Raw genomic sequence first — 22,774 nt, 5'->3', positions numbered from 1 at the left:
TCAATTATTTAGAATTTCTTGAGATGTTTATCTCTCAACCACCTTCTCAATATGACATGATTAATTTTTCAAATTCTCCAAGCACAAGACAACAACTCTATGAGCTAAATTTGGACCTTTTCTAATATAAGTAAAAAAAGCACATTGTTATTAACTTTCTTCCAACAATTGAATATATTAATAGTAAATTTATTTGATCTTAACTTTCTTGTTGGTTTTCTTGCAAATAGATAACAAGTAAAACAAAATGCAACATTTTTCTTTGAATTTTTAAGCCAGGAAAAACTTTTGAATCGATAAAACTGAAATCGACAAAAATGTTTTTACCAATCAACAGATATTCATACATCAAATGTTAATATGACCCTAGATTATTGTATGCCCTTCGAATTTTAACTTGTTGATTAACTAGGTATTCCTAAATTTAAGGACAACTACTTGGATCTCAAATTAAATGATCAATATCAATACTTTCCTGTTCAATTCTTACAATTCTAGTAAGAGACTACTCAATAATCAATGCAGTTTCTTTGCAATCTAAAGCATGTTAGGGATGCTTAACCATTGATTCAATATTAGACACTAGAGTTGGTTTACTAGGCTATGTTTTTTCTATTTTTTTCTAAAAATAAATAAATTAATTCTTCATGTCTTAATCATGGTTTAACTTGAAATCAAAACATCCGGATGCCATGAAGGGTCAAACAAGAAGGTTGTGTAAACAATAAAGGGTCATTAGTAATACATCAAATTCGATGCCAATTGCCAAATTGCTCCTAGGCTAAGCTAGTCTGTTTTCTTTAGCATGAGCCATATGACAAAAATTGCATGAAATTTATGCCGAGATTATCTTTAAGGAGGCAAAGCTTATGTGGGCCTGTGGCATTAGAAATCGATATTCTAATTAAATTTCTGTCCAGCAGCTTTTCAACCTCTATATATCAAGCCTAAAGGAAATATCCTACACTCTTTATCCTTATGGATGGTTTATTTTGAATTGCATAAAGCAAAAGCATTGAAATCATAAGTCGAATAATGAACCAAATGAGAAGTTAGCAGTGCACAAATCCCACTGGAGGAAAGATTCAACGTTAGATGAACAATCACATGAAAATAAAAAAAGATCATGAATCAACCTCATTTTGGCATCATAGCAACCAATCCAACTGTATTTAGGAATTAGGCAAATGGTTTTTCCCCCACTACTAGGACCAATTATAATCAGGAATCTTATTTTATGGGAGAAAAAAAAAAAAGAATCAATCAATTTTTGAAATCATCTCTTCAATCTTCAAAATTTCCAGAGATTGAGGTTTGTTTCTAGCTACTTGTTGAAAGATACAAAAATCCCTAAAAATCTACTTGTTAGAGCTTTGTTGAAACCTATGGAGATAAGTAAAAGGGAGAAGTTAATTTGCCTTGAAAAGAAAATAATCCAAGCTTGAATTGAAGTCCTTTGATGCTGGCAATTAATTTATAAAACCATGTAACATAGTTGAATGCTGATATGAAAGCACCAAGACAGGGACTAAATACCTGGTTGTGTAAATTAACAGAGACAGGCCAGCATAACAAACGTCTGTCCAATTACAATATAATTCATAAACGCTGAAAATTTATTACAAGAATTGCTAAGAAACAAATGATTCTACAGCTAGCAGAAGGGGAAAGGAAACCCCATCAGCCAAAATTGAATCCCCAACAGTTCTTCCCTGGTAAATTTAAATCCTCTGTGGTATAAAACTCGTTCCTTTTCCTTTAAGAAACTATAATAAAAAAAGAAAAAAAATTAAAAAGTAAAGATCCTAACAAAGCCAAAATTTTCTATTTCTGGCTCTACAACAATGCGATCCTGGGTCAACTGTTTAAAAACGTTGAAGATCGCATAAATATCAAGAATCAAGAAGTAGCACATTTCAACTAGTGACACAATCTTGGTAATACGGGTGACTCTGATTTACATACCTTTCCCAAAGAGGCTTGTACCTGCTAATGGCCAATTTAAGCCATGGTTTCATGTTCCCATTAAAGTGAATAACCGCAGCACTGTCAATCAGACGGTCATCAATGTTCATATCATATCCCAATCCTAACACATGCCATCTCCGATCAAGCGGCTCAGTCAGTCCATAAAATGCTAGAAGGGCTGGGGGGAGTGTTCCCAGCTTCCACAGTGTCTGATCAGCATTCTGTTCCTGCCAGTAATGATATTGTGCAGTCACATTTTCCTTCCTCCATGCAATCAAATCAAAAATATTCATTCCAAACGCCCAACCACATGCCTGCGGGTCAAATTTAGAGCTGATGATTGGGTTTGAAAAATTGATATACTTATAATATCGATGGAATGTTTCAAGACAGGTTTCCACAGCTCCATTAACATTCCCATGCAAATCCAATGAAAACAGTCTTGTCAGATCCTTCTGGACAACAACATCATCATCAAGGAAGACAATCTTTTCCAGAAGCGGATAGATCTCAGGGATGTAAAAGCGGAGATGATTGAGCAAAGACAGGTACTTAGGGTTCCGCAGTTTTGGCTCAACCTTCATATCTTGATCTGCCCCAAAGTAGTAGGCCCTTGAATCTTGATGAATGATCTGTTTGATAACAGGAGCATAAGAAGCATTCAACCAAGAGAACTCTTCTATATTCTGCACTTCTACAGTGGCCCCTTTGAAGTCATTAGTTAGAAACCAAGCCTGCATGGATCCATAGCTGATTCCATTTGTTACTATGTGGAAAACAAGTTGTTTTGGATGGTCAGCATTGCAGACTGTGGAGTTGACCACCACAGAGGTGGCCAGAATATTGTCTGAAAATATGCAGAAATGATAGAGATTGTTGTCCACAACTCGAGGGGAGTTTCTCTTCTCCTCTGCATGATTTTGGAGGGGCAGCTGCTTAAGCCAGTCATTTATGAGCTTAACTTTCAGGCAGTGAAGACTCTTGGGCAAAACTTCAGCCACTAACTGACCAAAGAGTGTACTCTGAACTGTTGCTGCATTTGTTCGCTCTTCTAGGGCTTGGATATGAGATTTCATTGTCATCATGGTGGTTGCAATATCATAATGAGCATCTTGTGCCTTGAAAATTAGATATGATAGGCTACTGATTATTGGCTCTGCTTCTTCTACTGTTATGGGCTCCCCTCTCATGGCAGCTTTTGAAAGCAATAGTTGGCAACTTCTTATCTTTTTACTCAGTTCCCAAGCAAGATGAAGGTTGTTGTGCTCCTTAGCTATTATGACATAAGCCTTGGCAAGTGTCATTTGTTCTGCCAACTGCCGTGAAAATGAGCTGGCATTTAATATTTCCTTGGTGAAATTAAAACCCCCGCGTTTTATTGCATGTTCACCCTGGCAAAGAAGCATCACTGTTCAGTAAGTCGATAAATCTTAAATAGAACAATGCCTGTAATTACTGCATATGACTTGAAGTGTCCGTGTATTGTGAAAATGTGTGCAACTCATATTTTGTAATACAAACTTCTGTTTATATCTCTATAAATTGATCATTTAGATACTAATGTTGTGGGGTATGTTAGCAATCCAAAAATAAAACACAACTATGCATGAAAAACAAATTTTGTTTCTTATCTTACTTAATTGCCTAGAGTAACATAGAAAAAGTAAATTCTGGTCAGAAGGTGATACCTGCAGATTTACTAGATGTCTTAGCAATATTCTCAAAACTACAGGATTAGCTGTTTTGTCCAAGCTTAACCTCACGCTAAGATGGAGCGAAAAATGAAAATAAGGCAATTGTGTGACCCAGTTAAGAAACATAACATTTGCAGCCTCTTTTGATTTCAGGCAATTCATTATTACCAAAAACTGACACTACTAAAATGTATGCCCGGCATTCTCAAAAGAACACCACAGTATCATAGAACCCTATTGATGTGTTGTAAGATTTTAATATTCAATGGACTGATGACTCTTCTCATAACCTCTGGTCCACATGAGGCATGCCAGAGAAAAAAATAGAAATACCTTTACTCAGTAAACTATAAAGTGCAAGATTTTAATATTCAATCGACTTGATGACTCTTCTCATAACCTCTGGTCCACATGAGGCATGACAGAGAAAAAAGTACAAAATACCTTTACTCAGTAAACTGTAAAGTGCAAAATCTCGGGAAAAAAGGGTAAAAACCATGGATTGAAGCATTTAACCATGGAAATCTATGTCCTTGGTCATATAGTTCAAAGATTACATGCATCTGGCACACGTTTCAAATTTATTTCCAACATTTAAAGTCTGTGAATGCATTTCCACCATTTTCAGTATTCTTCAGTCTTCTGACAAAATAGAAATGAAAAGATCCAGGAATAGATTACTTCCATCCCATCATAATCATAAAGCCTGTAGGAAAAAAAAGTAACAGTAGCTTTGGTTGTGCAACATAGTGTAGCAGAAGTGCTTAGATTTGAGAGGACAAAAGACAAGGGATGAAGAACCAATGCCACATGTCATCTTAAAACTCTCAGCATACTTGACCCAGTCATGTAATTTATTAATCCACAAGATGAGATTAAAAAAATGGGATTTTCCATGGTAAGACTCCACTCCTTAATGAGCTGGGTTTATAAGAAAATTATATATCTTGTAACTAAGCATCTGATAGCCTTCCATGTTGACTGCTACATAGTGGTTGAAAAACTACCATTGGAGAAAGCACCCCATATCCCTGCTTTCCCAACAACAGATTTTAGCTCGCTATGTGAGATTACAATGTTGTTTCCCCAAAAAAGCCCTGTGTTATCAAATACTTAATTGTTCTGTTGAACTACATAGCAGCATCAAACAGACACCGAGAAGGTCATGTATCCTATAAGCATGTTCTCAAACAAGAGAGCATACAGAACCACTTTTAGTGAAACAATGGCTATCACAGTTGTAGTTATGGGAAGATGGCATGTCTGAATTCATCAAATATATAAATGAACTTTAGTTGTTTCATCATTCCCAACAACAACCCTAACAACAGGAAACTACGGAAACAATGATAGATGAATGGATTTTGGTAACATCTCTCGGAAAAAAGCAGGTAAACCAAGTAATGTATAATCTATGTCTAAACATGTATGCCTAAAAGAAACATCATTATTTTGAGCAGAACTGGCATACAATTTAATCACCATTATGTAGCTCAGGGCAGCCAACAGATGAGTTCTGTAGTTCATTCAAATCCTATTTTTTTATACTGATTAATAATAAGAACAACAAGACCTCATTTTATCCATACAAAAGTCATTTAACACAAAAAGATTATTAAATTGAATCCACTTAGTTGATATAAATCACACCGAATCAAATTATCCAAACGTTGATATGATTGAAACAAAATATTTATCAATCAGTTACACTTATTAAAGCTTCTGGATCAATAGGGTATCGTCAAAAATCACTGAATATATCAAACTAAACAGTTAAAAATCAAATTCGTAGAAACACACGAGATCAAATAGACATTAGAGGGGCAGAGAAAAAAAAACAGGAAATGGGTTCTTAATATGTAAGCAAACCTTACCATTATTGGCTGGTTAACCTGATCTTCATGATGATTGTGGAGAAACACAAACAAAACCAATCCTGCAATCAAGAACATCCCAATAAGCGCCCAGATCCACTGCGATAACCTCCTTCTAACTGGACGCCGGTACTCTGCCGGTCGCCTCCTCATATTTCTTCACAATTCACCACCAAGGAAAACAAATTCAAGATTTTCCAAATCCACCATCACCCCCAAGATTTAAAATACCAGCAAGAAACAGTCACAACACTACCAAGAATTGAAAAGGGTGAGACAGAGACATAAATAATAATCAAGAAATGGGAAAGAACGGTATATCGAGTTGAATGTGGAGGAGTTCAAATGGAAAGAGCAAGAAGAGAACGATTGTGATCTGGGTTTTATCGAGAGTGTAAATACTAGAAAAAGAAATGAGAGATAGAGTAGAAATTTCCAAACAAAGTCGTCTGTCCTGGTCCTTTTATATTTATATATATGAGAAACTAAAAGTGGGGCTGCATGCCTGGTTGTGCCTGTCTATGGAGTGAAAAGAAACTAGCAAAAAGGAAACAGCCAGCAAGTGTATGAAACATACCATGCTCGATTCTTGAATCTTTTTTCCATTTTATCACCTAATGCAGCAAGTGTAAAACATAGATAGCACAGCAGGGAGTTCCCACCTTGCATCGGCACTCAACGAAATTTACCGTACCAAAGTAGAGTGAGATTTTAGGACGAGTCTGAAAGACAGATTTAATGTTAGTTACACTTTCTAGGATATATTTGATCGTTAAAAAAAAAAAACATGGTATAAGCTTATACAAGTTCATTGTTATGCCTTGAAGATGCATTGCGTTTCTAAGTTTAAGTTTTGCAATTTATTTCTCTAGAAAAAGCCACTGCAAAGTGAAATAATTTGTTAATTATTTTTTATTATTCAAGTTTTAAGATTAAATAACTGAGTTTTAAATGCACAAATACAAGATTGATACAAATAATAATTTAAACTCAATGATGGGTTTTTCTCAACATAAGAAGAATGGTGCAAAAGATTTTTTTTAATTATTTTTTTCTATTTAGTTTAGAAAATTAAATAATATGCTTAATAATTTTATTTTTACTAGTTTGTTTAGGGTTTTTATTTCTTTTCCATTATTTCTAGATTTTATTGAGTGTTTAGGTTGGTTTTTAAGTTTATTTAAGGAGATTTAAAACTCTTAAAGTGACATGCTACTTGAAAAGAAATATTAAGTAAAATTACAAAGTATGGTTGTAATAATCTATTTTGGCACTATGACCTAAAAAAAAAATTGAAAAAGATGTTTTAAGATAAAAAATGATTTTTTCAAAAAAAAAAAACAATTTCACAGTAAAAATTGAGTTATCATGTTAAAAGTTGACTTTCATGTCAAAATTGACCAAAAAACCATCATTTTACGATCATGACTGAGTTTGCGTCGTCAAAGTTAGTCAGATGGGTAAAAACAAAAATAAAGTTTAGGATTTTCTTGATCCCCTCTAATTCTTCATTTTTCTGATTTTTTCTCTCATTAAAAAAAAAATGGTTGAAAAAAAGAGGAAGATATTGGAATGTGAAATTCGATCACCCAAATGAATGTGAATTGTGATTAAAAATCTAATCTAAGCTCCCCTACACCCAATTAAACCCTAAATGGATCACAATCATAGATTTAATTTAAAATTATTTAGATTTAGATGGTTGGATCAAATTAGATGCAATATGAACCATCCAACCAAGCTAGCTCATGGATCCATCATAAATCGGGTCATACCTCAGATCCTGGTATTTATTGAATCGATGTTTGAATGATTGAGCGACCATTGCTTTGTATGACTAATTATTTGATTAATTATTGTCATGCATTTCTTAATTGATTGCACTTTATACATCTCCATGAAGTGTTTTGTCAAATGAAATCTTAAACTCCGTATTCTAATTTTGATTATGTGGCTTAATTTTCAAAGATGAGATGATTGAATAAAAATTAATTGCTTTATTATTATTGCGTCTTAAGCATAAATATGAGATGAATTTTGAGGATTATTGAATTGATTTTAAAATCTTGTGTTTTCTTATTAATTCACCCATAAGCAATTTGTTTTCAACTGTTTTATTTAAATCTAATGTTTAATTAGTTCATTCATGAGTGATTTATTTTGACCAATTGATTTCAAAACTTGTACTTATTTTATTGGCTCACGCATGAGTGGTTTGTTTTTAATTGATTCTTTTTTAAAATCTTTTGTTCAATCAGTCCGCCTATAAGCGACTTGTCTTGACCAGATAATTTCAAACCCAAGTTTTTCTGATTGGTTTACCCATAAACAATTCATTTTAATCAATTATTTTCAAAATTGATTCGTGCATGAGTAGTTTATTTTAACCAATTGATTTCTAAACCTCATTTTCTGATTGGCTCACCTATAAGCAATTTGTTTTTAATCAATCCTTTCAAAACTTTTGTTTTCTAACTGGCTCACCTATAAGTAGTTTGTTTAACCAATCTTTTTTTTAAAATCTTGTGTTGATTCATCCTTAATGACCACTTCAAAACATATTTTTTTCTTAATGTATTTTCATACATGTAATTTCTTTTTATGCAATAACGTACGATAACATGTTACATGCTATACATATATATATATATATAAACCTTGGAGGGATGGTTGGCTGATTATGATGATATTTTATGTGTAGTCCGTGTTAGATTACATTAGTTTTTTTTTTACCCTGCATTAAAAAGATGATAAAAATCAAGAGCGTCTGATAATTAGAATTTTATATGCTTATGTGTTTATTTTATTATATTTGTTATCGAGTCATGATAACACCTTTTTCCAAGGAAAGGATTCCTATGTATTCATTTCTTTTTATTTTACCTTACCCTTTTTCTTTATATGCATTATATCTAGAGATTTGTTTTCTATTATTAATGTGTGTAATGCAATTGGCCCTAGGATAAATGTTGGAGAGGTATCGTTAATTGAGTTCATCTTCCTTCTATGTAACCAACTCTTTATCCAAACTTTGATAGATCAATTATCAGGTTCTTAAGACCATTAGCCTTAGGTGGAGACACCTTAACTTTATAGATGATATTTGATCATTTTTCTCATTTTATCTTATAGGGAGACCCCTATCCCACATCACAATGTGAAATAAAGTTAAGTTGCTTCAGTGACAAGATAGCTACTCCAATAGGAAGGATAATTTTTAAGTTAAGTCATGCATGCATATCATCAACATCATTTCTAGTTTATGCTTTTATGTTTATATGATTGTTTGTATGATTTGTATTCTTTATGTTGTTCTAAATAATTGACTTGTGTGTTGTGTTCGCTTATGTGCTATGTTGCCTTATTGCCACATCAAAATTGATTGCTACCATCTTTTTCACTTCAAATTCAATAAAACCCACGAAAACAAAGGCTATTTTGGTTTCCTTATGCTTATATTCAGGCCTTATACTTACTATTAGATTTGATGCTTTTGGTTGCAGAGAAGATAAAAGTGTGTGCCTACTTGAATTTTAGTGTCAGAGATGAAGAATATCCTTTCCTCGCGTGCTGCTGTTTTTTCCCCCGCCACCATGATTAACAATTTGATGAGTTGAATAGTGCTTGCTATATATAGCGAGCACTGTTCACAAAGCTAGAGTGGAAAGCCTTTTAGAGAGCATGAAAGCTATGGAAAAACCATGCTTACTAGCTAATATAGCTAAGGATTTGGTTTAGCTAGCAAGGGTGTGGATGCTCTAACAAGTTTATCTAATATTCTTCATGATTGCTGCTTTCCAAATTAGCACACAATTAAGATATTGAGTGTGGACTATTTTTAAACCTTCAAATTATAAAAAACACTAGGAGGCATAAGTGATTCATTGCAGAGCAAGATTCATTGCACTGTGATTTTTTTATAGTGTAATGATGTTTTTGCCCTCCATAGTATAAGCCAATGATGCACACGAAATAGAGAGAAAAATGGTCTTTTTATGAGATTCATTTGGTATTATCAAATTGATCAAGGTTAAATCAATCATCTTACTTTTTCTAGCACAATAAAAAGACTAAATTACCCTTAAAAAAAATTGCATGGCATCCAAGGGCTTCTTGGTCTTTCATTTTTTAAACAGTAAAATGACTAAATCACCCCTAATAGAAAAAAATCCTAAACTTATTGTTATGATCTTTTATGTATTTTCATTATGGTTTTTGTTTTTGTTTTTTTTTAATTATCATGTGGGCTAAGGGGTGATTTGATAATTTAGCAAATTTAAATATTATTAAAAAAATGGTTGTTGTATGCATTACACACATCAGCGTGTGGGTGTGTTCATGAGTTTCAAGTGGTGTGTACACCTTTGCCGATTGGCCAAACACCAGATTTCAAGGCAGCATTGGAAAGTGTCCGGCATCACCTCCATGCTTGAGTGGCATGTGTGAACAACGAACCACTGGTTTGTCACTAATGACCTATTCTTCTTTTGTTTTCCCCCCCCTCTCTCTCCCTTGATTCCCATGCCTTTCAACTTGGTTTTTTTTTTTTTTAATTTAGTCCCTATTCTTTTAATTAATGTTTGTTTTATTTGAATTAATTTATAGAATTAGAATATTTTTTTAATTTTATCCTTATTTAAAATTTTCATCTATCAAACTTGGTCCCTATTCTTTTAATTGCTATTTTTTGGGTTTGTTTTTTATTTTCTTGATTTATTTGATTTTTCAATTTAATCCCTTATTGTTTTATTTCATTTAATTTCTGTATCAGATTTGGTCCTCATTCTTTTGATTGTTATTTTTTTTTAATTCTAGATGGTTGAGAATTTTGCATCATGACCTTTTGGGCTTGCCTTCTAAGGGGTAATCTGGTCTCATGAGCTTAGCACGAGTTTCGAAGATTAACCTAATTTAACTTTGATTTTTTATAAGGTTCTTTTTTTTTTCATCATTCAATATCATATTGTTGGGACTTCAACTTCATGAGTTGTTTTGCTTTCTTTTCTATAAAGTTATTCTGATTGAGCCGGGACATGGGTTTCGATGATTAGCCTAGTTTAACTTTGGTCTTTTATTAGTTTTTTTTTGTTTTTTTTTTCAATTTTATCATTCGCCATCATATTGTTGGGCCTTCAACTTCATGAGTTTTTCCGCTTTCCTATCTAAGATGTTATTCCAATCTCATATCCTCAATCATAGGTTGGTTGAGTTAAGTAGAGGTTTTTTTTTTTCATTTTTTTATTGATTTTTTTTCATTTTTAATTATTTTGTTTCCCTAGGAGTTGACCTCCATTTTTTTATTTAGTTTTTTGTTTGGAGTTATCTTGCCCTCATAAGTTGGTCGCGTGTTTGATCTGCTGACTTGAGTTAGTTTTTTTGTCTTTTTTAATTTTTCTTTCAGGTCATCCTTCGCTGTTTGCTTTGTTAGTGATTGAATTTCAGTTTTGTTTTTTATTTTTCTCTTTATAATGTTGTTTCATTCTCATTTAATTTTTGTTTTGTTATCAAATAAGATCATTGAGATTTTTTTTAAAATATTTATAGGGTGTCTTTTCATAACATTAGAAAACACTTTTTTTTTATTGATCATTGTCGTTGACTTTTTATTTTACAGCTATATTATTAAATTAACCATGTTTATTGAACTTATTTGAATCGATGACTCAAGTCTCAAATTTTTCTTACTCTTTTAAGAATGCTGAACATTTTTTTTATGCGAAGAAAAATTTAACCCGACCCAAAGAATAGGACTGTTATCTAATGTAATACTATGCTTTATTATTGTTATGGCATGCAAAAGAAGAATAAATCAAGGTAGGATAGTAGCTAATGGAGGAAAGGATTCATCACTTCTCTTTAAATTTTTGTCTCTTCAGTGCGAATAAATCAAAACAACAGCATTTTTTTTCATGCTTTTCCAATATTTTGATGCTTTAAAATGGCTGCATGTCTGTAATTTTTTTTATTTTTTTGTGTATAAAAAATGAAGAGCCTCAACGGTGTGGGAAGGAGATTCCTTGTGTGAATAAGGCAGGCCCGCGTGATTAGAAACAGGCCATGGATCAGAACTGCATTCTTTAAACAGCATTTTGTATTAGATGTTCTGCTACTAGACAGTCCCCCTATTATCCCATATATATATGCAAGTGATGCATGCTTAAACTGTTAAACAATTGTCTGGCCTCGAAGAAGAACCTCCACAAATTTATACTCAGAAAATCACGTAATTGTTTGGAAGGACAAAATGGTGTCCAGAAGATTGATGAATTTAAGTGTTTTACAGCAAATAGGTTCTGTTTTACTTATTTCCATAGCGTTACAGGCATAGTTTAAGTTCTTCCTAAGATGAATGTCTGTTTTCCCAATTGGTTTGTCTTTTAGATCTACACTGTGTTTGATTTTCCCTACCATTCCTTTTTCAGCTGCTCGTTATGCGCGTGTTGTTTTATTTAGTCCATTTTAGCACTGAAGCTTCTCTTATTAGCATCTTGTACTGCTTAACATGCATATCAAGAGGTTTCTGTGATTTAATTTTCCAGTGAAGTTTGCTAACTTGCACTTTGGTTTACGATTTCTTTGAACATCATATTTTCTTATTTGCAATTTACGCTCCACTCTAATTTGATTACTGAAACGTACAGATGTTCGATTATTCATAGGCTTTCATTAATCTTGCATTCAAAGGTTACTCCAAAAGCCTTTCTGAATGCTCAAAAGAGAAGATGGTTTCCGGTCAAAACATATTCACAAAAAGATAAAGAAAAGAAAAATAACAGAGGTTCATGTGTTGCGTTGTTAGTCTAGAGTGTGTTTGGAAGTGTTGTACGCAGCGATTGTTTTTTAAAAGTCGAGTGTGTTTAGGAATGTGGTATGTGGTGGTTGTTTTTCAAAGTACTTTTCATTTCAAAACACATCAAAATAATATATATTTTTATTTTTTTAAATTATTTTTGACATTAGTATATTAAAATGACATGAAAGTATAAAAAAATATTAATTTAAAGCAAATAAAAAAGTAAAAAAATTTCAAATTTTTTTTTAAAAACTTCGAAACACAATGCCAAAAAATATGTATTGTATTGCAACTTTTTGTTTTTAAGTGCTGCTAACAATGTAAATTGTATGTTCAATTGTTTAAAAGAATGTCTAATATTTGAACATTTAATATTCAACAAGAAGATTGTGATGTTCTCAACAATTTAACCAATATTTTTATTGTTTTATTTTTTTTAACTTTTAGACTGTGCAGCTGCAAACAACACAACCTATATAAATGCCCCCTGAATTCATCGAACCGGCTATTCCCAGAATCGATTCTCTTAAGAATCATACAAAAGTAGGGAAGGAAGTGAAATAAATCTAAGCCAAAAGCCAAAAGTTTTTATGACGCTTGGTGGTGATCAAATAACCTCCAAGTTTTTTGCCCTTCCTCCTCACTGCAATTGTCATGCAGGAAGCATTTTGGATGCAATACCCCACCGCCCCAGAGCCACCGCGGTTCCCCTTCCCTGCCCATCTCTCAATAAGGCGCCACATTATCGATCGTTTTCTTTGCCCCATCACAAGCAGTGATACGCTTCGTTGTTTTGCTTCTTCCACTATTATGGGACCCCTTTCTTTACCCTCATGCACCGCCACCGCCACCTGCACCTGCATGCATACATCCAAAATAATTGAAATCAACAACTTTATGAATTTCTATTTAATGTTGTTAAGGCAGCAAGATACTCTTTTTTCACACATTTTTCAATAATTTTAATAACTTATCCCATATTAGTACTAACTAAATATTCTAATACATGATATAAAAAAGTTATTATGGTTGGCAGTTGGCACTAACGATGGTGCCCCTTCGAACCTTGGGGCTTCATTGACTTTAATGTCATGTTGTCTTTTGTGGACTTAAGAACTTAAGCTTAAAATTAATGGAATGTCATTGTCACTTACCCCTGGCCTTCTCCTTTGACACATATTTTTCATGGAGTGAAGCGTCTCATGAGCCCTCAGATTAAGCTTCAAACTAGATTCAGGGCCTGAATTAAAAAATAAATTACCTAATCATCAGTATGATTGCTACGGTAGTCCGTTTGATTAGTCTCATCAATTCAGTACGTAGCTATAAGTAATTACTAGAGTAATCTGACCTTGTTTGGATGGCTTAGAGACATAAAGAAGAACAATGGTATCTTGGTTCTGAACCGTGTGAGACAACGCCCATTCAAGAGCACCCATGGCTTCACGGCTTGTATCGACTACCACCATAACCTTGTTGCCATTTCCAAAACCATCGCCACAAAAACTCTCCTTGCCACTGCCCAAAAACTCCATTTTTGAATCACCTTCACTGGAACTAGAGGTGGGTTTGGACCGATGGGAGGGAGAACGGATCCCAACACGAGCTATGGATCGACCAACACTAAACTTTGTTAGTCTCCGACGTGACGGAGCCATGTTGCGCTGAGCAGAATTTTGTGTGGGAAACTGAGCAATATATATTGAGAGGAGGAGTGCTAGCTAGTCCACCGAGCTACTTGCAAGCATGTCTTTTTCCTCGGGGCGTTGATAGTTTTGACATACAACTTCTTCTTCATTAATCAAATTTCTTGTCTGTTTCTTTTCTTTTCCAAGTGAGGTGGCCTCGTCTTGTACGTGCTTACCATTACCATGTAGCTGGCACATGGACATGGGCTCCATCACCATAAGTTACTAGTTGAATTATAGGATGACATCTTAAGCGGTTCCACACTTTGTAAGACAAATCCAATCACATATCGACGATAAAGTCCTTGGCCTATTACATGCATGTCACTAATTCTTGCAATCATTAAGGTTAGGAAGAGATGAATCTAAGCACTTCCCTCTTGCAATCACTAAGCGGGATTGGTGGAGATGCACCAGGAGAAAAATTAAATAAAAGTGGGCGGGGATTCACCACGAGCGGAAGCTTCCTTTATCCAAAATATTGTTAGTTCAAGTAAAACAAAATATAAATATATCTATTAAAACATGTTTTGTTTCATTAATCATATCGAAGCCCCCCCCACTTGAGATTGAGTTTTTTTTAGCGTAACATGAACTTAATATAAATGTATCTCCCATGAAGCAATTTGATCCAACATAGTTAGAATTTAATGGACAAATTAGTTTATCAAACACACATGTCTACTGAAAATTTAATAGAGAAAAATTCAAATCTTCTTCTTTCTCTCTCAAACCAGTTTAATTCTTTCTCTTGTCCTCTCAAAGCTCACGACAAGGGATCTTCGGTACATATAAAAACGTGTGAAGGTCAGCACAAAATTCCATTAAACTTCCGACAACAATTATACGGCCATGGGAAGATTGCGGATCGATCACGATGCGAGAATTCTATAGTTATTGGTATCCAAAATAAGCGTGTTATGCAGGACACGTATTATTATTATTATTATTATTATTATTATTATTATAACAATCGAAGAAATTGTTAGAATATGATGATAACTACGTGTGTCATGATCGACATCGATCATGGACTCTTTATTTTTTCTTAATAAAATATAGGATCGATGTGATGGGGATTTTAGCAATAGTTTGCTTTGAAGTCTTTTGGAAGCTTCTCTTCTAAGGTTAACCATAAAACATTCCTTTATTCAGTATTAACAAAGAATTTTATATCGATTTTTATTTTCTTGTTCCATTTTAACTTTATTTATTTTTCTAATTACAGATTTTCTTGTTAAAAACTGACTTCTAAGACAGGTTTATTTTGAAACAATCAGCTTCAAGGCCATTAATTAGAAGAGTTATACTAATAATATTTTTTAGCCAGCCCCATACCAATTAATTTTTTTAATATAATTCATCACCACGTAAATATTCAACATCATTTTCTCTTAGGCTTTACCCTTTATATATAATTTATCCTTTATTTTTTATTTACAACTCTATACTTTATCTTTTCGACTATTTAATTTAGTAAATTTATTGTTTCTTTGCAATTCTCTTCATTACTAATAAAAGGAAAAAAAGAAGTGATGTTCACATTCAAGTATTTAAGATTAATAAAAGGAAAAACAAAATGTCCAAGGCAAAGGATGTTCCATCAGGGGAACAGAGAAATTCACACAAGTCAAAATGGAATATGAACAAAACAAAAGTGATATACATTTCGGGACCGTTGTTAGCTTACAGATTCACATTCAAGTTTCTAAGCTTTATGATCACTGAATGCCAAATTGTCTTTATTGGTCGGGAAGAATGGACTCATCGCCGGCCCCCACTATCATCATACCGAAAGACCTCTCCTCGACTGAACTACAAATAGCATCCCACTTTGTAACCAAAAAAAGGGTTATTGTCTGAGAGAGACATGCAGTAGGAGAACATGAAATTAACCAAAGAGACTGCATCTTGAATAACTTGTTTATTTAAACAAAAGCTATGTATCAAATATTAAAATCATAATTCCTAAATAAAAAAGGAGTATTGTAGAAGTATAGAATCGACAAGAAATTAAGGCATAAATAATGGGAAGACCCAAAAGAAACCCACTGCTGAATAAGCACTATAGAGGTGGAATCTACAAAAATTAAGAAAATAAAAGAAAATAAAACACCGAAGAAGCTCTAGAAACTAGTTTGATAGAACAACGTGGATAACTCTCTACTGAGAGCGGGCGGTACTGCAAAAGATTCTAGTGGAGAGTGAGGATACGTGGAACTTCTACAATGGACATTGAGAAATCCATTGGTTTGGGATGTGTGAAAAAATAAAGATATAACTTTAGGATTGAAAAAACGACAACAACTTTGCTGGTGTAGATAGCTAGATAAAATATTTCAAACGAAAACACAAAAGCTTCCTAAATTATATATATATAAAATATTAGGCCCTCACTATACCATGATAAAACATAAAAAATATAATGATATAATTTATATTACTGGAGAAATTGAAACCACAAGAAACTATATAGTCTGTTTGGAAATACGATGTAAATCATGTTCCCTTAAATTTTAAATTTGTTTTTGCTAAAAAATATTTTTTTTATGTTTTCAGATCGTTTTGATGTGCTGATATAAAAAATAATTTTTTTAAAAATAAAAAAAATATTATTTTAATGCATTTCTAAATAAAAATACTTTGAATTTTAACCACTACTATAATCTCAAATACACCCTGTATCTTGAATAACTTGTGTGTTTATTTATACATGACATATACACTACATATTATCATAATTTCTAAATAAGAAGGAAGTTCCTAAAATAAATAAAAATTACAATCTCTTGGATGGAGTCTTAAGTCAACCCTATAATCAATATTATATAATATTATATCATAAATATATAATGTTTTAATAAATAAAATAATTAGATACTAAAAAGTAAAGTTCAACAAGTCTTTAAATATTTTTATGTTTGATGAGAGTGATGGAGATGAATGGATTTAAAAGATAAAAAAAGTTACAAGGATAAACATTAGTATATGTTAATTACATGCACAACATATATAAATCTCATAAGTTTAATAAACATAACAACAATTATGCTTTTTTTTTTTTTAAAACTAAGTATAATATATAATGGTAAAATAGATTTACACCCATCCACCTAGGAAGCCCAAGTCCGAGTTTACTCTCCCCTCCTCCACTATTTGGTAAAAGAAAAGGAGAGAAAATTGATAGGATTTAATCCTAAGAACCATAACTACTAGTTAGGAGTATGAGGCCTTTACTTCCTTATAAAGATACGAGTGGAATGAGAGTTAGATATCAAATTCAACTCAAATTTTTTAAAAATACAAAAACTAATTGCTATTTATTATTATAACTCTTTTGAGGGGTGGAATTAAACATCCACAAATATCCATTCATTGTGAGTATATGCTTGTATATGATAAGTTGTTATATCTTAAAGAACAAGCGGTCTTTAACCTATTGCATAAAAAAAAAACTTTGATATGCCATCACATCTAAATTTGTTCTATTTTTCTTTATTGTATGATCACTAACAACATCACAAACCAAGTTCATCACTAACAACATCCAGACCAAACTGATGATCTATTTAAAAGCAGTCGCCATACATGTTTGAGAATAACCACTTTATTCTAAGTTTGAGCCCTTTTTATCCTAGGCCACCTTCCTTAAATGGATAACAAACATAGACCCAGGCCATCTTAGCCCCTAAGTAGGAGAGAGAGTAGCCTTTCTAAAGGAAAGCAACCAAGATACCAGCCCTCTTAATAATAAAGCAAGGAAAAATAAACATGGAGGACCAATAAACTTGGATGAAGACGAAAGCTGATTTGATAAGTTAAAGACGCCTAATATAAATAATTGAAGCTAAGGTCCGCAGTTTAATCCTGGAGAGAATTCGCTCCACCAAAGGCTTACAATCAAAATGACTCTGTGTAGTAGATATCAATGGGACACCCAAATATCTTACTAGTAGAGAACCCAACCTAAAACCTAAAAGATCCTACAAAGAGGTTCCAAACTCATCATCAACTCCTGATAAGAAGACTAAGGCTCTTTTCTAGATTTATAACAAGACTACACAACCCTGCAAAATCATCCAAAACCTTTCTCACATACTTGACTAAGTCCCTATCTACCCGACAGTAGATCATAAGGTCATCAGCAAAGCACATGTGAGTAATGGCATTATGTTGGCACCACCAGTTATAACAAAACCTCGGGTTTTGTGAATCCTCTTTAAGAATGCCTCCTAAACCTTTTATAGCCAAAACAAAAAAAATAAGAGGATAAAGAATCATCTTGCTGAAAACCCTTGGAAGATGGGAAGAGACCATGATTCTCTCCATTTATAGCTATAGAGAAATAAATCGTAGACATGCATACCTCAATCCATCTAACCATGACACCAGGTACTCCAATAGCTCTTAAACCTGTAAGGATAAAATCGCAACTAACTATATCAAAAGCTTTACTGATGTCAATTTCCAAAGCACATCTAGACATATAACTAGCTAAGTGGTAGTCAAGCATTAACTTTTGAGTTAACAAGATAGCATCGAATATTTGTCTTCTCAGAACAAAAGCATTTTGAGTAGGTCCAATGATCTTCAGAAAAATCTCCTTTAATCTATTCATAATGACTTTAGATATGTATTTGTACATCACATTACAACATGAGATAGTTCTAAAGTCATTCATAGTGGTTGGAGTTTCAACCTTTAGGGCCAAGGCAATTCTAATAGCATTAACACATCTAAGCAAAGTAGAGGAATAAAAAAAACACTTCACAACAGTAATGAAGTCTTCACCATTAATATTCCAACTTCTTTTGAAGAATAATGAGGTATAACTATCTAGTCTAGGAGCTTTATCATCTGGATGGAAAATAAAGATTATTTGATCTCATCATCAGTGATGCGTGACTCCAAAAGAGGAACACTATTATGAGCAATCTTGTCAGAAAAGCATCAGGAGTCATCCTCTATAGTGATTGTCGAGTGTTAAGAAAGTAGCCCTTAAAAGTAGCAGATTGCCAACTGACCCTAACCCTACTGATCCTAAATCCGAGATCATGTCTCATCAGTCAACCAATAAATCTTGTTCCTTACCTGTCTATATAATAGAGATTTATGAAAGAATTTGGTATTCTTGACTCTTAAGTTTAACAATTGAATTTGAGACCTCTGCTTGTAAAATGCTTCCTTATCTTTACTCAATTGAAAAAACTCCTTTGTAAGCTTTTTCTCTGCCCACTGATACTCAAAATCTAAAAAGAACTATCAAGTACAATCTGTGCTGCAATCCATCTAGTCTTTGCCTCAATCACACAACTAATTATGTGGCTAATGTGTTGGTGGTGCAAAGACTTTAACTTAAGCTTTAGCAATCCAAGTCTCTTAGTAAACTTATACATAGGGTTATCATCCATAGAAAACTATCATGTATCTGCAACTGAACCTAATAAGTTATTTATGACTTTATTTAGTTATAAACTTGCATTAACTTGCCCTTACAAGATTAGTCATAAACTTCATTATTTATGAGGGATGTTATATAATAGGCATATGTAGTTACAAACATCTCACATGAATAAAGGCACGGTGAAGAAGATTACCAATTTAGAATATTATTGGTCAATTATGGAAGTTATTAGTTTTGAATATGTGTTGATCACTCATATAATTTTTTGAATTAATTATGCTAAATGTTTATTTTTTTCTTTCCAATAAAGATAAATTATAGTTAGGAACATAATCTTGAGCGAAGCCAGGTAGCAGCCTCACAAATCTAGCAAAATATAGGTGTTTGATATTCTAAACCTTAAGAAAGGGTATATTATTTCAAAAGAAGCTAGATTAAAAAGAAAAGGAAGAAGAAAAGGTAAGACAAAATATACAAAACAAACTAGAATGTAAAGGAAAAAAATAAATTGTAAGAAAGTAGTAAATCACACATAAAAGATTATGTATATAAGGTTGACTTTGTTATTAGTAATTGGATGACCTATTTATGTTGTTACCGAGTTAAAATCTTATGTAAACTATAATTCTTAATTCTATACAAATTGTTCATAGTAGATCAAGAGCTCGCAATATGAAACCTAATATAATTTATATTTTTACCAGCATGTCTCCGTATTGGAAGTCATATATTTTCTTACTAATTTGTAATAGCTGTCAATGTAATCTGTTACGTACTATTATTTAGAGTAGGACTTGATCTTTTAGTCAATCACATAAACCCTTATCTCTATAGACAATTGACCTTTTCTGGTTGATCATGTTTTTAGCTCTCTTAATTGATCACTTCTCATCTTCCCTTGGTTGATCACTTCCCATCTTCCTTGTTTAATTTGAACTCTTCTTAGATTTGCTAATTTCATTATTTATGATCAGTTATAGCCTTTCTTTCCCTATTTGGTAGTGAACAATTAGTATTTTTACATAGTTGACACATGTTTAACTTTTTATATAGATAAGGCCTTCTATATTCTTTTATTTCTATATTGAATAAAGGAATATTCCTATATCATGTTAATGTTATAATCAATTAAACAAATCAACAATCTATGATATGAATAATGAGTATTGTTTACTCAAAACTATTGACCGTGCTTTTAGTGTTTGCCCAACATTCTAGCCAATCAAATCATTTCAAACAAGCATGCTTTGGCTATTTCGGGTACGATGTTTAGGTTCCATAACCTATAATGTTTAAACCATAGTTAATTCATCTACTTTATAATAAAGAGATAGAATCCTACAAATTAGAACCCAGCAAGGCTCCAAATGATTAAAAACCACTCAAGGTTTGACAAAAAAAAAAAAAGTCTAACAAGACTCTAGTAAATTAGAACTTGGCAAAGCTTTGAGACCAACAAGGCTCTAGTTGATTATAAACTCAATAATTTTTTATCAAGTTTACATTGATATTGTATTTTTTTAAAAAAATCAAAATACAAAAAATATAAAAAATAATTAGACAAGGGACTAATATGCAAAGGTTCTGAGCCCAACAAGGCTTCAATTGATTAAAAACCACTCAAGGTTTAACAAAGAAAGTGTTCAGTAAGACTCCAGCAAATTAGAACCTGACAAAGTTCTAAGATCAGCAAAGCTCTAGTTGATTATAAACTCAGTAATTTGTTTTTATCAAGTTGACGTTGATATTGTATTTTTAAAAAAAAAATTAAAATACAAAAAATATAAAAAATTATTGGATAAGGGACTAATATGCAAAGGATAGAGATGAGGGACTAGAGTATGTTTTAGTTTCTTGGGGACCAAGAAATTAGAAGGAAAATGACATATTTGTTTTACCTATAAATAGGTGTAGAAGAGAGATATAAATTTTTTGAAGGAAGGATGGAAGAAGCTAACGAGATACTTGAAAAGAGATATAGGTTTCTTTTAAATAAATTGAGGAAAAACATAGACTTAATATGAAAATGATTAAAGATCATTGCATTGGGATTATGACAATGAATGAGAGATCAACTTATGTCATTCTAGAGTCCAATATTAGAGGGGGATATAATGGTAAAAGAAGTTTAAAGCATGAAGTAGGAAAATTGTAAAATTTAATAAAATAAATTCTATAAAGAAATGATCAAAGCAATAGAGTATGTCAATTCAAAATTAAATGACAAAATAAGAAAAGTAAATGATAAAGTAATTTTTGAATTTAATCATATTATAATAGAAATGATGTATAGGATTTTTAAATAAGTGGCAGATGAAGTAAAAAAATCATTTAGATGAAAAAGAAAAAAATAAACTAAACTTTAGAAAGATAGATTTTAGATAAAATGAAAAGGTTGTCCAAAACAATATAATATCAAGAAAAACCTTCTGTTTGAATCTAAAATGAACTTAGAAAGGCCTTTAGTAATAGAAAAAGTTGGAAGTAGTTCAAATGATAAGTTTACTAATTATAAGAATTCACCATCGAGGGATGTTGGTGAAAGACTAATCCAAGACTAATTCCAAACAACTCATAAATAAGTAGATCTCAAAGTAGAGCTAATCCATAGTACATTCTAGGGATAATGGAACAAGCCTCCGAACTAAAGGTTTAACAAACCAATAAGCCAATATATAGAAGACCCTATCTAGACCACATTGATAGAATGTATCCTTACCCTAGCAATTTCAAGTTTCTAAACTTCACATTGTTTAATGGCCAATGAACAATATCTGTTTTAAAACATATAGAAAAATTTATTTGCTAATGTTAATTTTGACTTCTTGAGACTAAGACTATTCCCAAACTTATTGTTTGTGAATGATTTTACTTGGTACATAAATTTGACACCGAATTTAGTCCAGAGTGGGAATGAAATGCAAACAATATTTCAGGCTCATTTCTGTAGCACATAATTAAAGTTTGTTTTGGTTGATTTAATGAAACTGAAATAGTACCTTGGAGAAATTATAAAACAATATTTAGATAGATTCATGGAAGCTAGGAAAAAATATTGGGCTAGGATTCCAAAGAAGAAATTTATAATGATTGCTCAAAAGCTATAAATTTAGAATTAAGAAAAACATTTGAAGAAATGAAGTTTAATATATATATATATATATATATATATATAAAAGTAAAAGCTTCAATATATGAGAATTTGTTAAAGGAAAAGAAGGAAAATAAAATCCTAAATTTTAAGACGTAATGGGAATGTAGTAGAGTTTGTGTCAGGAAAACCTGTAATTTGCAAAGTACTGACTAGAAAGAATATCAAAGCCTTAAAATCTTAAAAATCAAATAAGCAAAGG

The 22,774-nt window shown here is 32.3% G+C and overlaps 2 protein-coding genes across 2 annotated transcripts; both read right to left on the bottom strand.

The window, feature by feature from the left end:
• Nucleotides 1-1,524: 1,524 nt before the first annotated feature.
• On the bottom strand, nt 1,525-6,317 carry LOC18105773 (hexosyltransferase GAUT11). Its single transcript, XM_006374374.3, has 2 exons — nt 5,537-6,317; nt 1,525-3,359 (listed from the first exon to the last, which is right to left on the bottom strand). Exons 1-2 carry the CDS (start codon nt 5,687-5,689, stop codon nt 1,917-1,919), a joined length of 1,596 nt encoding a protein of 531 aa, XP_006374436.1. The 5' UTR covers nt 5,690-6,317; the 3' UTR covers nt 1,525-1,916.
• Nucleotides 6,318-12,724: 6,407 nt separating this feature from the next.
• On the bottom strand, nt 12,725-14,075 carry LOC18105772 (uncharacterized). Its single transcript, XM_024585899.2, has 3 exons — nt 13,681-14,075; nt 13,484-13,569; nt 12,725-13,186 (listed from the first exon to the last, which is right to left on the bottom strand). The coding sequence occupies exons 1-3, from the start codon at nt 13,985-13,987 to the stop codon at nt 12,896-12,898; spliced, it is 684 nt and encodes a 227-aa protein (XP_024441667.1). The 5' UTR covers nt 13,988-14,075; the 3' UTR covers nt 12,725-12,895.
• Nucleotides 14,076-22,774: the final 8,699 nt, after the last annotated feature.

The sequence above is a fragment of the Populus trichocarpa genome, chromosome 15 (genome assembly GCF_000002775.5).
Source record: "Populus trichocarpa isolate Nisqually-1 chromosome 15, P.trichocarpa_v4.1, whole genome shotgun sequence".
Lineage (NCBI taxonomy): Eukaryota > Viridiplantae > Streptophyta > Magnoliopsida > Malpighiales > Salicaceae > Populus > Populus trichocarpa.
This window is presented reverse-complemented; position numbering and strand designations above follow the sequence as displayed.